The sequence below is a fragment of the Platalea leucorodia genome (assembly GCF_965183815.1).
Source record: "Platalea leucorodia genome assembly, chromosome: Z".
Classification (NCBI taxonomy): domain Eukaryota; kingdom Metazoa; phylum Chordata; class Aves; order Pelecaniformes; family Threskiornithidae; genus Platalea; species Platalea leucorodia.
Genome location: NC_138858.1, coordinates 47,936,434 through 47,953,917, shown reverse-complemented (window position 1 = coordinate 47,953,917; position 17,484 = coordinate 47,936,434). Strand labels below are relative to the sequence as shown.

Below are 17,484 nucleotides of genomic sequence, written 5' to 3'. Positions count from 1 at the left end.
CTCTCTATGAGTGATTCATCCATAAGAAGACCATAACCTAGTTTGTATTCTCCTTTTCTTTCTCCCACCTGACCCATCTCTTTTGCCACATATGTGTTTCAGGTGTGGCCAAGTTTAATCAATATGTTAGGATTGAAACTGTGCACCCAGTTCTCTGTAGGAGCAATATACATACAAGACAGCACATATTGGACTTGAGGACCTGGATAAACAGGAAAAAAGCAGAAAGCATGTTTAAAGCTAGACAAAAAGAAGCACTTCTTCATGCAACAGATATTTAAGACACATGTCTAGCTGGGCTTTTGCTCTAGCCCAGGTTGGGTCTTATTTTTCTCTGTAGTTCTAAATCTTAGTTCCATTTATGTTTCTTTTTCAGCTTTATCACAATAGTTAAGAATACTGTTCTGTGACAGAAAGAAAAAAAGAAGAGCTTTAGTTTTGTTTTGCATGATATTTAAAAACTTAATTACTTTTTGTTTCAGAAATCTCTGCCTATTTTGGGACTGGCACTTCTGTGACATATAATTTTCAAGAATACTACACCTTAGCTAAAAATTCCAGTTCTCATGCTTCTTCTTTCTATGCTGACATGACACTGAACAGGGAAGAAATTACATTTGCCTTCCGAACAACACGAACACCAAGCTTACTGCTTTATGTCAGCTCCTTCTACCAGGAATACCTCTCGATCATTCTCACTAGAAACGGTGAGTGTTCAGATAGGCCATCTAGAAACACTAACGAACGTCCTAGCTGCCAGCTCAGGTTCATTCTGATTCCCAGACCTGAATCATAAACTAAGCATTGTCGTGTTGTTGCTTTAAATGGTATATTTATTTTTCACCTGCACCGAGGAACGCTTTCTACATGGAAAACGTTCCTTCTACTGTAATTTCTACTTTTGCTACTGCTTTCTTTTTATCATGTTGGCAAAAATATATGTATCTAGAAATCCTTTAGAAATGTAGTAAAATATTTCAGATTAAGGGTTTTTTTAAAAAGTTTTGAAATGAAACTCAAAATGTATCTGCTCTCTCTGCTACTCATGCAGTGTATTAGTTGCCATCCTTATGATAAATAATGAAATAAACTACTTTTTGAAAGTACATTATTCATTTTCCAAATTAATAAGAGGTCATTTCATTCAACTGATTTCATAAGCTACTTATATACCTGTGAAAATACACATATATACCCGTGAAAATACATATAACATAATTGACATTTCCGTTTAAGCTGAACATTAAATGTTAGTTGGATCTTTCTTTTTCATTCTTTCATCCATGTCTAGATTTTTTTTTTTTTTTAATTAAAAAACCCCACAGACTGAGTTGAATCTTTGGGTTTATCAAAGACTCTTTTTGCAGTCACAGTGGTTCTGTGCTCAAAGAAGGTTCCATGCTTTCCCAGATACAGATTTGAATGTAGAATAACTGTAGTATACTCCCCATCACGTGAAGTGGAACACGTTTTACTCAAGAACGGCCTGGGTCTTGCCTGGGCCTTTCTTTCCAAAGAATGAGTACAAAATTGTAGTCCATCTACAGCTGGGAAGGAATCTCTGACAAGGAAACCACGCTGCCTCTGTGTTCTGCTGTGAAAGAGCCTCTATGTGATCATACGCGTACAGACAATACGCTGAGAATTAACAACACGAAATGGAAAGTGAGCTAGAAATTATTAACCATATCCTACTGAATTGCCAACTGGTCAGAGGTTAACAGGTCCGGACAGTGTAAACTTTATTCAAGAACAGCACTTGTAAGGTACAGAGTTTTATTTGATAAGTCACACTGATACGAGCTACCAGACCAAGTCTTTCTCAGCTGAATTATAAAGGTACTTACTAAATTTCTGCACAAATTTTAACTCATTATTCAGATTTGTGACAGTTTATGTCTGCCTTTGCCACTACATCCTACTTCCAACATTGCTATTACTTTTTCTGTTGTCTTCTTTCATTTCTCACTTATATCAATTTCTTGTAGTTAATTCCTTAAATAAATCAATCATTTGTTTTGTTCTTCAAATGCACCTGTGAAGCAGGAGGCATTGTATATGATTTACACTGCCTGTTGTGTATGTAGTGTGCTATAATTTTTGCTCTATTTATCCCTGCAGGAAGTTTACAAATCAGGTACAAGCTAGATAGCCATCAAGATCCCGATGTCTTCAGCATTAATACCAAAAACATGGCTGATGGACAACTGCAACACGTGAAGATTAACAGAGAGGAGGAAATGCTCTTTGTAGAGGTAATTCAGTTAGACAAGAAAAAAAAATCAAAAAACATGAATTATCATAAAAAAGTAGAAGATCCAAAGCAAAATGAAGTAAATAGTTACAAGGCAATTATCCCCACATAACCTGTATCTCAAGTAAATGAAGCAAAGGTTAGCAGACTCATGATGCACAGTGAAAGTCTACTTTAGACAATCTCTTTGGTGTTCATCCTGTCTATTTCAAAAGGTCAATAGCTCCTCATCATTTTATATGAAAATACAATGAATTTCTTGATCATTAAATTTTCACAACTTGTGAAATATGTATGAATGCTGTCATTTGTTTTGGGTCTTGCATTTTGTTTTTTGTTTCAAATTATGTATCAAACTACAGTACAAATATATTACTATCTAGATAATAATTTAAGCTCATTTGTCTAATTTTCTTTGGTCCATTTTACATCAAAAGGGTGTGACTATTAAGGAAAAGATTTTTGTTATATTTTGTGGAAATTTGATGATAAAATAGAAATATTTGATTTGCTAATAGTAGCTACTAGCATGTAAAGCAGTCTTAATTTTTTAAAATACAATTTAAAAAACCTGGAAGTTACAAGTTAGTATTTTGAGTCTAGAGCTGAGTTTGCTTAATTATGCATTGGTACAAAGCTTAAGGCAAGTAGTTCTAGAGGTACTCTGGGAGGCAGAGCATTTACAGTATAATGTCTGATCTTTATGAACTAAAGCTGAGTGCCTTTTTTAATGAAAAGAGCCTTTTTCATGTTTTTGAAAGTTTACCAATTTTATTCATCTTACAGATGAAAAAGAAGGAATCAACCAAATCAATAAGATAAATGAAGGCTTATAAAGTGGGATGCTTAAGAAGTATCACAGCTATAATCAGTGATCTGAGGAAGCTGATCATCTATTTCCTGATTAGTTTTTATGCTATAACTAACAAATGCTTCCCTCAGCTTCTTTTATTTTTAACCTTGATCTTATCTGCTTTTTTGCAAACTTTTACTAATATCTGTTCCATTATTCTACTTTGTTCTTCACCGCACCATTCTGCAGGTTAACCAGAATGAAAGAATGAAGTTTATTCTGTCTTCAGGCACAGAATTCAATGCAATCAAGTCTCTCACACTTGGCAAGATTTTAGGTAAGTGGAACACCACAGGGTTTTCTAAAACATAGATCAAAATGTCATCACGGCATGTAAAAATTAATGACCCTAATCTCATTGAAAGACATTTGTTGTCTTGGATTTAATTAGACACTGGGTCACAATCAAGGTAGAAACTTCAGTCTTGTTGAAATATAAATATAATCATGGGTAAGTACTTCCTGAAAAATGATCAAGTGGGTTTCATTAAAAATAATTTCACACTTCTCTCTCTCATCTTGCAATCAAGTGTTATGAAACACCACTTTTTTTTTCATTCTGAGGAAAAAATAAATCACTGTGAAATCATACACAAAGACCATAGAACACTATTAATCATGTATCATATTTGAAAAACTTTCTGTGATTAGATTTTGATGTAAACAATTAGGGATAAGGTACTGTAAGCAAAAACTTTGTTGGAGTTACTTTTTAAAAATGTTAAAAGTTAGGCTATGACAAAATATTTTGTCTAGCAATGATTCATCAAAAGCTGTCTGTTTCTCTGTAGTAATGAACTAAACGGTTTTTACCTATCTACAATTACCATTTTGTCAATTTTGTTAAAATAAAATAACCTGACTTAAAATTTTCAAAATCTTATTATTTTCATATTCATCACGTTGGGAAAGTGCAATGGTAGAGGAAGATGTGGTGCTGGTGAAAAGTTAAAGGATATTTCTCTTTCCTCTAAAGTAATTTAAAGTCTGTGTTGCTACATTCCCATATCAAGTAAATGTCCATTTGGGCATTCTTCCTCTAAGAGCACTTTTTATTGCAACAGTATGAAAACAGAGTTGGTATAGTTTGTGATATATAGTAACTAAGGCTACACTGACCTTTTCACCATTTTGTAGTTAGACTGATTATTTTCACTCTTCCACAAGTGGTCTTGGGCTAAGTGTAGAATAAATAGGTTTACCAAAATATGGATTATTGGAAAAGATTATATCTAGGTCTATAGATCTTAAATGTTTAGAATTTCATATAGCACACATATTATCACCACTACTGAAAGCAATTCTGTTTATTTTTAATAAAAGCAATTTTTAACAGAAATTATGAACAATGTTCCAAAACATGATCTGAGAAATGAACTGCCTCCCTCTCTAACTTTTTTGTGCTTGAACATTTAGCCAGTAAACTGCCTGCATAGGAGTGATGGTTTCCCATTCTTTAAAAATCTCTTTAAGTAAGTAAAAGGCTTTTTGTAGAAATAAATTCAGAAAACTGTGATATGTGACATAGGAGAAATTGAGTTTTCATCTCAACTTATTATAGACAATATATTACTTTATCTTGCTCCCCCAGGCTTATAGGAACTATTTACATGTTTTATATAATACCTACCCTAAACCAGAAGATCGAAGAAGTGTTTTCTTCACATTCAGTTGTTTGTGGTTTAGTTTAGAGGAATTTTATTACTATGTACCTGAGATGTCCCTCCAGGATCCATATATCCACCACTTTTTGTATAGTACCTTTGGGAATAACATAATAGCTTTTGCAAATCAATGTTTCTGCCATTGTAACAGACCCAGAAATACTGTCCTGGACACGATGGTAGAAAATGCTGTTATGTTTTCTGAAAGAATCTCCTACTGACAAGTAAGCATTATCTGAAATAATCTATCATGCCACTGGGTGAGAAGCAGTAAGTCTCCACCAGTTTCTGTCAGACCTCTGTCTACATCCAGATAATGTAAATACCAACACAAAATGTGTATGAAGTTAGTTTTCTACTCTATTCTGAGTGAAACTTAAGAGTTTAACTCTTTCTGTCACACATATGTGAGCATACACACACACACATACATGCAAAAATCAGTTCCAAATATACCCTCTCCTATATGTAATCTCAGCTAGAAAAAAGGACTTAATGAAATCTTCAGATCAATTTCACAACAGAAAAGCATAATTAAGACAATTTCTGACCTATCATTGTTTAGAAAAGTAGATATTAATTGAGTGAGATTTTAATGTGATATTTCAAGTGTAATTAATTTAATAGACTGATGTATAAGCTCTAGAATCACAGAATGGTTTGAGTTGGAAGGGACATCTTTCACTAGACCAGGTTGCTCAAAGGATCATACAACCTGACCTTGAACACTTCCAGTGGGGGCATGTCCAGTGGGGCATCCACAGCTTCTTGGGGCAACCTCTTCCAATGTCTCACCAACACCATCATTAAAAAAAAAAACCCACAAACCATTTTCCTTATGTCCATTCTAAATCTACCCTCTTTCAGTTTAAATCTGTTACCCCTTGTCCTGTCATACAGACCCACCTTTCTCTACAAGCCGCCTTTATATGTTGAAAGGCTGCAATAAGGTCTCCCCAGAGCCTTCTCTTCTCCAGGTGGAACAGCCTCAACTCTCTCAGCCTGGAGAAGTATTCCAGTCCTCTGACCATGTTTGTGGCCCTCCTTTAGACCCGATCTAACAGATTCGTGTCTGTCTTTTGCTGGGAACGCCCAGAGCTGGATGCACTACTCTAGGTGGCGTCTCACAAGAGCAGAGTAGAGGGAGAGAATCACCTCCCTCAACCTGCTGGCCACACTTCTTTTTGTGCAGCCCCGGATATGATTGGCTTTCTGGGCTGCAAGCACATGTTGCCAGATCATATCCAATTTTTCATCCACCAGTACCCTCAAGTCCTTCTCTGCAGGGCTGCTCTCAATCCATTCATCCCCCTGTCTGTATTGATACTGGGGATTGCCCCAATGCAGGTGCAGGACCTTGCACTTGGCCTTGTTGACCTTCTTGAAGTTCACATTGACCCACCCCTCAAGACTATCCAGGTCCCTCTGGATGGCATCCCTTCCCTCTAGTGAATCACCTGCACCACTTAGCTTAGTGTCATCCACAAATTTGCTGAAGACGCACTCAATCCTACTGTCTATGTCATTAATAAAGATATTGAACAGTACTGGTCCCAGTGTGGACCATTGAGGGACACCACTTGTTACTGATCTCCATTTAGACATTGAGCTGTTGCATGCAACTATTTGAATAAGGCCGTCCAGCTAATTCCTTATCGATCAAATTTGTATTTTTGGTTTTCAAGAGTCTCAGTGCAGGTGATCTGTTTACTTACTGGAAAAATAATGAAGGACCTCTAACACAAACAGAAATTTATATTATTTTTGAAATGTAAATTTTCTTTGTAGATCTCACAGTCCAGAAAATAACTGGTATGTAGATATGCACAGAAAATGGAAAAGAGAATAATCATTTAAGCATAACCTTAAAGCAATATTAGCTGAAATATAAACTACTGGAAGAAAATAATTTAAAATATTTCAAAACCCCACAAATAGATGATAAAACTGAATCAGGAATTTATAATATTTTGAAGGGTAGTAGCTTATTGCAGTCACACTCACATAAGGGTAATATTACAATGACCAGTACAGAATTAAAGGGCTTGTTATCTTTCTTATGAAATTCCATATCAAAACTTGCATCAATTTACTTAAAAATGTATTTGATGCAGTGTAATGAAATGCACATTTTTAGGAAAATAGCAGTCTCTTTTCATCAGGACCAATGTTTTCTCTTTCAAAGAAACCATGCTGTTACAAAAGTTCAGAGGTGGGAATTTCTTCGTTTATATGGTGGCTTTACCTCATCACAGTAGTGTGAAGCATGGAGTTACAATGACCTGTGGGGGCACCCAGTCCAATTTGGCTCAGTTTACAGAATCTGTCCTGAAGAAAACATATGTTATACTTCTTTCCCTCACAAAGGAGAGATGTTATTGAAGAACTGCTGTTTCTTTTATAAATCTGACTGCTCTGGGTCCTGATTCCTGTGAAGTCATGTCTAGAGATGGAAGGAGACTTTTTGAAGGCAATGGAAAAAAGTGATGTGTTTGCTGCAGTGAAGAGGTCTAAACAGAAGAAGGAATAACAAAACATGAAATCACTTATTTCTTGTACTTTGAAATGTTGTTCAGGAAAAACCCACAAGTTTTAAAGCAGGCCAGAAAGCTATGGATTTTCTTAAGTGATCGTTTTCTAGGAACTATCTGCAGCTGGAGAAGTGTTTGTCTGAGGTCTTCTGCAGTTATGTATAGCTCAGTTTTTTGTTGAAAGCAAATCTGAGAGTTAGCTTCTGAACAAGATTTGAATTCCCAGGGGGAAAAAAAAAAATAAAAAAAAAAATAAATCACTGTTCTTCCTCACTTCCCAGAACCTAAGCCTTCCATTTAAAGAATTCTGAATTTATGTTATGCAACATTGTGACAAAATAGTCAGGGAGCTAGGCAGTGTTGGGACTCAGCAAAATATGTGAATGTTAAGTTGTGAGGGAAAAGAGAAGCAGCACAGTCAGCCACAGAGTTGACAGGATACCAGCCAAAGGGCTCCTTATGTTTTTTGTTTTCCTTTTAAGAACATACTTTCTCTCAAAGCACCCCACATTGTAAGAGGGCTGTAGAAACCTCTCTTTTTAAAGCAACCCAGTGACGAAGTAATTTACTTCTCCTGAGTAAAGCCACATTTGCCCAGGACAAAGTTTCCTAGCCTTCCCCAGATCGAGGGTGGGCATCTGTGGGTGACGTTTTTCTTCAGTGAGAGTTGTTAACCTTTCCGTGCCAACTGAGACAAAGATAGGCTTTCCACAAGATGTACTTAGGTCTGATTTATACACAAAGTTTCACCAGCTTAAAAGAATGTGTGATTTTAAGCTAATTCACTTAAACAAAGGCATCACACTGAATATGGACATCTCCAACAATGTAAAAATTGGTTATTTCAGTAATAAATAAAAACAAATTTTCACTAGACTCTTAATAAGAAGACCTAAGTTAAACCAGTAAAATATTTTGTACTCACATTTGAAATGGAATTTCTGTGTATTCAAACTATTCTGTTCTATTTGTAGTGAAATTGTCCTTTCTTGGTTTACTTGTCTGTGAAATTATAAGTTTGTATAATTTAGTTCTGTCTTTATGGGCATATCTTTGAGGATAATTAATAATTGCACAGCTTGCTTAAAAGCTGTAATTATTATAGTTTTATTGATAAAGAAATGATGGAATTGCAAAACTCTCACTGCGCTCCATTGATATGTAAAAATATAGTGATAATTCAAATTATTAATTTGAAAATCAGCCTTTTAAAACAATAATGTCTGGGTACTCCCAAAGAAGCACTGCAGTGAAGCACATGCTAAATAATAGTTGCTTTAGAATTGTCCATTTCTCTTTATGCAGCTTTTTCTACTAAAAACGTCTCAGTGACAGAAAGAAAATAGTAAAATTCAGTCTTTTAAAGCTGGCTGATAAATAATGTTGCATTTCTTTGTATTAAAAAAAAAAAAAAAAAAAAAGTAACAACATAGCAGCATTTATGTGGTCACATATTAACCACAGGGAAAAAATCCCCACCCAACCAACCATATATGATGCAACTGAAATCAGAGGGTGTATAGATGTGATTAGTTTTAACTGTAATAAGCACTTTTAATGACCATGATAAAATTTTCATACCAATACAGCCTTGTTGCACGAATGTGAGGTTTTGTGGCAGTCCATTCCAAGCACATTGTTAGTACCTCCAGGTGATAATTTAACTGTGAAAGTCAAATGCACATTAATTTTTTCTACTGAGCAGATTTATAGAATCATAGAATCACATAGTGTGGATTTGGAAGGGACCCATAAGGATCGAATCCAACTCCCTGCTCCTTGCAGAACTACCTAAAACTAAACCATATGGTTAAGAGTGTCATCCAGATGCTCCTTGAACTCTGACAGTCTTGCTGCTGTGACCACTACCCTGGGGAGCCTGTTCCAGTGACCAACCACTCTCTCAGTGAAGAACCTTTTCCTAGTGCCTGAATACATCTGAGTTTCCCCTAATGCAGCTTCATTCCATTTCCTTGTGTCCTATCGCTGGTCACCAGAGAGAGGAGATCAGCACCTCATCCTCCACTGCCCGCCTTGAAGAAGTTGTACACTGCCATGAGGTCACCCCTCAGCCCTATCTTCTCTTAATCTGAACAAACCAAGTGACCTCAGCTGCTCCTAATAAGTCTTGCCTCGAGACCCTTCACCATCTTGGTTGCCCTCCTCTGGACGCACTTTAATAGTTTGATGTCCTTCTTGTATTGAGGTGCCCACAACTGCACACAGTACTCGAGGCGGGGCTGCACTAGTGCTGCGTAGAGTGGGACAATCACCTCGCTCGACCAGCTGGCTATGTTATGCTTGATACACCCCAGGACACGGTTGACCCTTTTGGCTGCCAGGGCACACTGTTGGCTCACATTCAACTTGCCATCAACCCAAACCCCAAGCTCTCTTTCCGTGGGGCTGCTCTCCAGCTTCTCGTCCCCCAGTTTGTAGGTATAACCAGGATTACCCCATCCCAGGTGGAGAATCCTGTACTTACTCTTCTTAAATTTCATACGGTTGGTGATTGCCCAGCTCTCTAGTCTATCCAGATCTCTCTGTACGGTCTCTCTACCCTCGAGGGAGTCCACAGCTCATTCTCATTTAATATCACTGGCAAACTTACTTTAAGTATATTCAATTCCTACATCCAGATAATTTATAAAAACATTAAAGAGCACTGGCCCTAAAACTGAGCCCTGGGGAACTCCACTGGTAACTGGCCACCAGCCTGATGTAACCCCATTTACTAAAACTATTTGAGCCCAATCCATCAGCCAATTGTTCACCCAAGGTATTATGGATTTGTCTAATTTTAAGACAAGATAAGATTGCACAGGAACATGAAAAATTTTGAAATCTTCAACATCAAAAAAGTATAAAGGTCAAAGCTAGTCTTTTGATTGCGCAGTTCTTAAAATGTTCTGCTGGGAGCTGTATGTCTGCTGACTTTCAGCGTTACTTAACAGAGGAAAGATGGTTGAAGCAGGACTCAAGAAAGAGGGTTACTGAGTTTCTGTTTTGCTTTTGTTTTTTGTTTTTTTTTTTTTTAAGGTGGTAATGTAAGTGGAGAAATTTTGTCTTTGCTGAAAAAAATTGAGTACACTTAGCGGATGAATTGCTATAAAGATACCTAAGGATGCATACTGCTGTTTACTGTAAAATACAGTCTTCGATAAACAACTTTTGTGTGTGTGTGATTTTCAGTCAGTTAAATTTTACTTAAGCACTAAAGTAGCGAAGGGTTAGTCTTCTCTAAATCTTATCACTTTTACCAGCAAGACTTCTTGATCTAATGAAAAGTTTTACTTTATCCCAGAAGTATTTTCTAATTAACGAGTCAAGTGAACTCTAAGGATTTTAAATATCTAATTTCCTCTCACATTATACATATACAATGTTTAAGAAATGTTTGTATAGGAAACTAGAAAATAATAGAAAAAGCTTCATTCCTGAGGTTTTTGATCCTACCTATAGTTAGAGATAAATATTTTTATCACAAGGGGTTTTGGACATTTTTTTCATGCAACCTCAAGTTAGTCTTTTTCTTAAGACATCCAGTTCCAGCAGATCCTTCAGTGAAGTGAGGCAATCATCAGAAGCAGTGTATGCTACAGAGAGAATAGAGGCAGTTAACCATCCAACATTTTACGTAATCCATCAATGTAGGTGAGCAGACTCTTGGCTGACATCCATCTATCTAATGACACATCATCATTGCAATAAGCAGAGAGTAGTTGAGGAAAATGCTGCTATGCTGTCTTGCAACACTCTACCAAAACACATTAGCCCAATTTTCACTATTAACTTAATTGTATCGAAGTGTGCATTGTCCATTGGTATTTGAAATTGTTGTGGCAGCCATTGTAAATATCACAAGTTCAGTCATGGGTTCTAGGGTAAGTTGGAGGTGGAAATGAATGAGATGAAATTCCCATTTTATTTGCACAAAACTTGAAAACTTACTTCCCTTAAGAGTCCTCTTTGAATAATTAGTACTTCCAGAGTTTTTGCTTAAATTAGAATTGTCAGAGTAAATAAATTGTTTTCTATTTCCAAAGTAGTGCATTAGTGAGCATTAGCTGATGAATAAATAGACAGTTCTGACAGAGTCCATACATTCAGAAACACAGCTCAAGAGATAAGGGGGAGGGGAGATTTTTTTTTTTTTTTTTTTTTTAGTGGGAAAGATAATGATATCATGTTTAAAATATATAGTCAATTGGAACAACATTCATTTTTTAGAATTTCACACAAAATATCTTGATGGATTTCCAGGATCTGAGGTATTCAGGGAGTTTTTGTTTTGACAGACTTGGTGGTGATGGGATGAAGTACATATATGAATCTGTGGAAAGAATACGATCCAATAATGTACATATTTATGAAAAGAAATCTAATAAAATATGTATTTTTCATGAATGCCTGCTTCATATTTATCCTTTCACAGAATGAAAAAGTGTTGCACTTTAATTTAAATATTTTAGTTACATTTTAATCTTTTTGCTTTGGAACTTGCTATAGTAAGTTAAAAGCATTTCCCTCAGCAGACTAGCAACTGTCATCTGTTAAAAAAAAAGGTTTGAATGTATCTGACTGTCTTTTCATTAAAGACAGACAAGAAAGGGATTCAATGAATCTACATATGCTGCTGTAACTCAGATGTACTCAAAGGAACACAGGTTAATTATTCATTTATTCTTCTGTCACTTTATTTTGTACATTTGCACTATGATTAATTGTGTTCTGTTCCTTTTGATTAACAGAAAACAGTGATGTAGATGAGGAGACTATGAAGGCAAACTCTCAGGGGTTTATTGGATGTCTCTCTTCAGTGCAGTTCAACCACATTGCTCCTTTGAAGGCTGCACTGCACCACAGTAGCTCAGCCCCCGTCGTTGTAAAGGGACGCTTCACTGAATCCAACTGTGGTACTTTAACTGGGGCTGACTCAACATCAAGTGAAACAACCCATTCATTTGCAGGTAGCATATGATTATCACTTGTTCTGATCTCTGAAGCAAAATCTAAATAGAGTACTTAAGACTTGAATCACAAATGTCTTTTTTTTTTTTTTCCATGTGGGTTCACATCTCAGGAGTAGTTTGAAAAATAATTCTCTTTTATATGTACTTACTTCCTTTTCTCTAGCCTTTCTCTTTCCCTCTAAATGTTTACATTTTTCTCTTTATCTCTGTATCATCTACATCACTGTTCTTCTTTGCATGCTTATGGACCCACACTACTTTCACCGTACCATACTGTACCTGAGCTGTAACCATGTGAGAATTTCTTGAAACCCCTCCTTCTATTTGTCTGTCACTTTCCCTTTTTTCTGCTGCAGATCATTCTGGACCAATAGATGAGGGAGAGCCCTTAGCTAACACAATCAGAAGTGATTCTGCAATTATTGGAGGTAATAGGGACTTTAACAACTCCATGGGAACCTTTTTTTTCTAATGACTGTGGGTCTTTCAATGCTGAAGTGAAGTCAGTTTAGTTTTGTGTGTATAAGGAAACTAGTAAAAAGGCTTCATTTTATTACAATTGGTAGACAGATAAAAATCAAGCATTGTTTTAGAATGCAATCAATAACTCTCATATTTTCTTATTACATAAATTTATGCCATCAGTGTTTCTATACATTGGAACATTCTGCTGAAACAGAAGATATTAAGAACAGGTTTCCAACCTGCCTAATGTTAGTGTCTATGAAGTAAAAAAGTGCTTGGACATGTTGTGACAAATAGGATATGTTTAAGAAAGCACAATCTTTCCTCCTTGACTATGCCAAAAAATTACATTTTGCTACACAGTCAATTTCAAAATCTTCTTTAATAGATCTGAGCAACACAGATTTTTCTTGAGAAAATGGGGTCTAACACTGCTTGAATCAATCCTTTGACAGACTGAGGCAAGTTTCATTCTGGTTCTACATTTGGAAAGCAATGTACTCTTGGACAGACTATTACTTGCATTGATTAACAGCTTAAAAATAAAATGCATGTTAAATTAATAATAAAAAATAATTACTGTTGGTTTGAAATACCATTTCTCCTCCATTTTCTTACTATTTCTTTTGGCCACTTTTATCAGCTCAAATACAACTACAAATGATCATCCATAAACTTTTTTCAAAACACTTATTTTTAACAGAGGAATTAGAGGAAGAACCAAGTACAGTTCAATTGCTCCTAAAGTGATTATGGTGACAGTCCCTTTACTTTTTATGCATATCAGAACAAGTATGGTACAAAGCTTAGGATAGACGTCTTGTGCTTAAAGTGCAGGACTGATAACCAAGATACGCAGGTTCCATTACTGTGTCTTTCTGACTGACCATCCTTAAGCCAAGATCCATCTCTGTTGTAGTGGGAAAGTCTACCAGTTCTGGCTCTTTAGCAGGAATGAAGAGTACTCAAGTGAGTCTTAACAGGGAGAGTTTGGGAATGGGGACCCTCAGGAGAATTTCAGTTCCTGTCACCAGTATTGTAGAAAGGATATGGCTATATCAGTTCAGTTTTTTTTTCTTTCAAGGAATAGTATTGTCTCTTGTGACAATCTTCCCCTCTGAGAATTTCTGGTGGTATTTCTTATATTGGGAGAAGGTGAGAGAAGGAAACTTCTTCACTCATGAAGATGGTATTTTCACAGTATAATTCACTGTTTCAACTTCCATTAGTTACTTCAACAGAAAGAGGGCAGGGGGAGGGAAAGGTCATTCCTTCCATCTTTTAAATTCTGAATAGGTTTCCTTTCTAAGGGTTTTAAAAGTCTCAGCAGACAAATGACATATTGGGATTTAGCAGAATAAAGCTGCCAAGGCTTCTCACTGAGGATAAAAGCATTTAGGTCTATGGAAGATGGAGTTAAGATAAGAACCTGCAGTCACCTGTGTGTCTGCCATTTAAATAATGCTACCTGCTATGGTCAGCGACTGCCAACAGCACACTGCATGGTCAGTGACTTTTAACATGGTAGTACTAAAAATAATAAAATAAGAGGCAATAAAACCTAGAAGCTTCTTTGCTTGTAAAGTTATACTTATGTCTATATACTTTTATACACACAAACTTTGAGAATTTTACCACTGAATTCAGTGAGGTCAGAATTTAAAAATATGTTTTCTGAGTTCTTCTACATGTCTACCTTTGTCAAAAATTACTTTAATGTTTCAAAAGATAAGTATTACTTTACATAAGCATCTGTACATAAAGATCACGTTATGTACTAGCTAATTTAGTGTTGGTGGGGATTTTTAAGTGTACTAACAACAAAGTCATTTTTGAACTTCAAGCTACGATAGTTACAGTCTTTTTAAGATAATAACAACCTCACAATTTTATTGTTATTAAACACATTTGGGAATATTCACTCACAATTTTTCTACTGCTTAGCTACAGTTGTTTAAAAGTCAAAATAAAGCAAGCTGTACAACACAATAAAAGTTTAATGTAAGTACCCTTAAATGAGTATAACTGAGAACTGTACCAATTCAGCTGCCTCAGACAAGGAAAGTTTATCGACAAGCCCTTAGAGGGGACATGTGCTGTGACTGTTAAACAAATGAATGACTGTTCTATTTAATCTAAATAAGAATAAGATTTACTCAGATTTTAGAGTCTATTCCAGAGAAGAAGATACCACACACAAAAAAAATGTATATTCCTACCATTAAGGATGGCTGCTCATATTAGAGAATGGAAAAAGTGACAAGTGCTGAATTTTGAGTGGTCTGTTTTTATTTACAGCACTAAGGGACTATGCATTTTTATTTTTCTTGCAGTAGTGACCAAGTTAAGCAGCAGATTGGTCCTTCATCTAGTACAGCTGAGCCATTACAACTGTTTCCTAGACTGTTAGTGGTTTTTTCCTCCCTGCAGCCTAGTCTTGCTTTCTGCCTCTTTGACAAGCACTTTCTGCTTCCCTTCTGTTTCATTTCTCCTCCAATTCCTCTCCTGTCCAACCTCTGACTCATGAACTTGAAGGCCTGAGACCATCATGAGAGGATGAATGAGGAAGAGAGTAGATGGGCTGGAAGTCTGTAAGGACATGATTATCTCTGTGGGAAGTATCTCTTTCCTCACTGTTCCTAATCTGCTGTGCTAGGAGCAGCAAGCCCGGGTAACAGTTCAATAATCTTAAATAGTTACCTTTAAAACTAAGTGCCCATTCCATATAGTCTCTTATGTGTTAGGTATGTGGCACATATGGTACCTGATGAGTCCCTTATATAAAGCTTATGTTCCTGTCCCTTTGCTTTCTAGCTCATCAGCTAGAACACCATAATGAAGGTGGCTGTACTGATGGTGATTTTACCCTACCAGATGGGGCTGTTAAAGCTGTTGGAAAAGGAAGATTTCTCACTACCATCTGTGTAGGCAGGGACCTTGTTTAGTTATGAGCGCAAGGTCATGTAGCCATGCAAAGCAAAAACACACCTAGGATGTTAGCAAAAGTGCTGCAAACGGGAAGGGAAGGGAAGGGAAGGGAAGGGAAGGGAAGGGAAGGGAAGGGAAGGGAAGGGAAGGGAAGGGAAGGGAAGGGAAGGGAAGGGAAGGGAAGGGAAGGGAAGGGAAGGGAAGGGAAGGGAAGGGAAGGGAAGGGAAGGGAAGGGAAGGGAAAGGGTAAAAACTACATTATTTCACCCAAAACATGAAGTGAGACTTGATTTTAGTATTTTAGTATTTTAACCAGTGTCTATTCATTACAATGATGCAGTTACAGAAATGCGAGCCCTAGCTAAAGTAGATCATGAAAACCTCCTCATCCCATTATGATGTACCAAAGGCAGTCAAACAGAGTTGGTATTTTCTTCCATGAGGCAGAATACATATTAGAATTTCTGCCCCATTTGACCTGATGATAGGTGGCTATAAACACTGGCCAATTTCCACCAGACTCCCTATGATGAACTGTTTTATGTCTTCTTTTATAAATTCTCCTCACTGACTACATTGTTTACTCAGAATCAGTCATCTGTGGTCTGAAATAATTTGTGTGAAGTACTGGATATGAATGGGACTAATTCTGTGCAACAATTTTACTGCAAAGGGTCTGAGGCTTGGACTTTGTGGTGTACACAGGCAAAGCTGATAGAGGACCTGGTTCAGAATTCCAGATTGGTACCTTTGTCCTCACCCTGTTCTGCTCTGCCTCTGCTCTCTGGATTCCTTCCCCAGACACGAAGCAGTGATAGGAGAGCGGATTGGCAGGAGAAAGCTGATGATGAGACACATGTCCCCTTCCCTCCTGATGACATGTGATGTGAGAAAGGGACCTGAGTGACATGAGTGGCTGAGGAAAGGGAGAGTACTTTGTCCAATACTCATAGGAGTTGGGGAAAAGGAAAAAGTCATAGTAGTGCCTTTTGTGCCATCCCATTGCCTGGCAGGAAAGTCCCTGAAGAACAGCTTCTCAAATCTGCAGTGGCTTTTGTTCCCAGCATGGCAGAGAGCTAGGGGCTTATGAAGAAGGAGGTAAAGACACCCTCTTATCTACGGTACCCTAAGGCCCCTACTGGTATTCCACTCAAAAGTTTCAAAAATTATAGTATTCCATGGAATTCTTTTTTTTTTTTTTTTGGCCTTAGTAGTGTGCAAAGGTTCAAAACAATCACCATGAATTAATGTAGTGCTGTTTCTGGTTTGAAAGCAGCTACGGCTTCTTATTTCTCAGGCTTCCCTGCAACCCCTTCCATTATGTGATGGAGTCATTCCTTCTTTGTCCTACTCTTTGGCTCATAAGTTATTATTTGTCTATCCTTTCTCTTGACTTTTTTTTCTTTTCTTCTCCTAGGTGTGATAGCGGTTGTGATATTCATCCTACTTTGCATCACTGCCATAGCCATACGTATTTATAAAAAAAAAGGCATATACTCAAAAAATGAGGCAAAAGGATCTGAAAATGAAGACAGTGCAGAATCTGCACTGAAAAGCGAGCTCAGCATGCAAAACACAGCAAATGAAAATCAAAAGGAATACTTCTTCTGATTGGCGTTCACGATTTAATTTAATATAATATAATAATGTGACAGTCTGACTTTCTTGCAAAGCCAGGGGCTCTCAATGGACAGAAAAAGCTCTTGCACTCTACATTAAATGCAATGGATTTGAAACTTATTATACTGCATATGTTTAGTCTCAGTGATTGCTATAGGGGGCCTCTTTAAATTACATGTATTCCTTAACTATTCTA

General features: G+C 36.8%; 1 protein-coding gene across 1 annotated transcript in view; it reads left to right on the top strand.

Moving 5' to 3' along the window:
- The window catches only part of CNTNAP4 (contactin associated protein family member 4), a gene marked incomplete at both ends in the record, with an annotated part of 249,960 nt that extends 232,681 nt beyond the window's left edge, over positions 1-17,279 (top strand). The window contains 6 exons of the mRNA XM_082337582.1: positions 483-707; positions 2,122-2,255; positions 3,297-3,384; positions 12,054-12,272; positions 12,632-12,703; positions 17,086-17,279. Of these exons, the coding sequence (XP_082193708.1) occupies positions 483-707; positions 2,122-2,255; positions 3,297-3,384; positions 12,054-12,272; positions 12,632-12,703; positions 17,086-17,279 (932 nt within the window). The remainder of the gene's footprint in view (positions 1-482; positions 708-2,121; positions 2,256-3,296; positions 3,385-12,053; positions 12,273-12,631; positions 12,704-17,085) is intronic.
- Between the last annotated feature and the right edge of the window lie 205 nt (positions 17,280-17,484).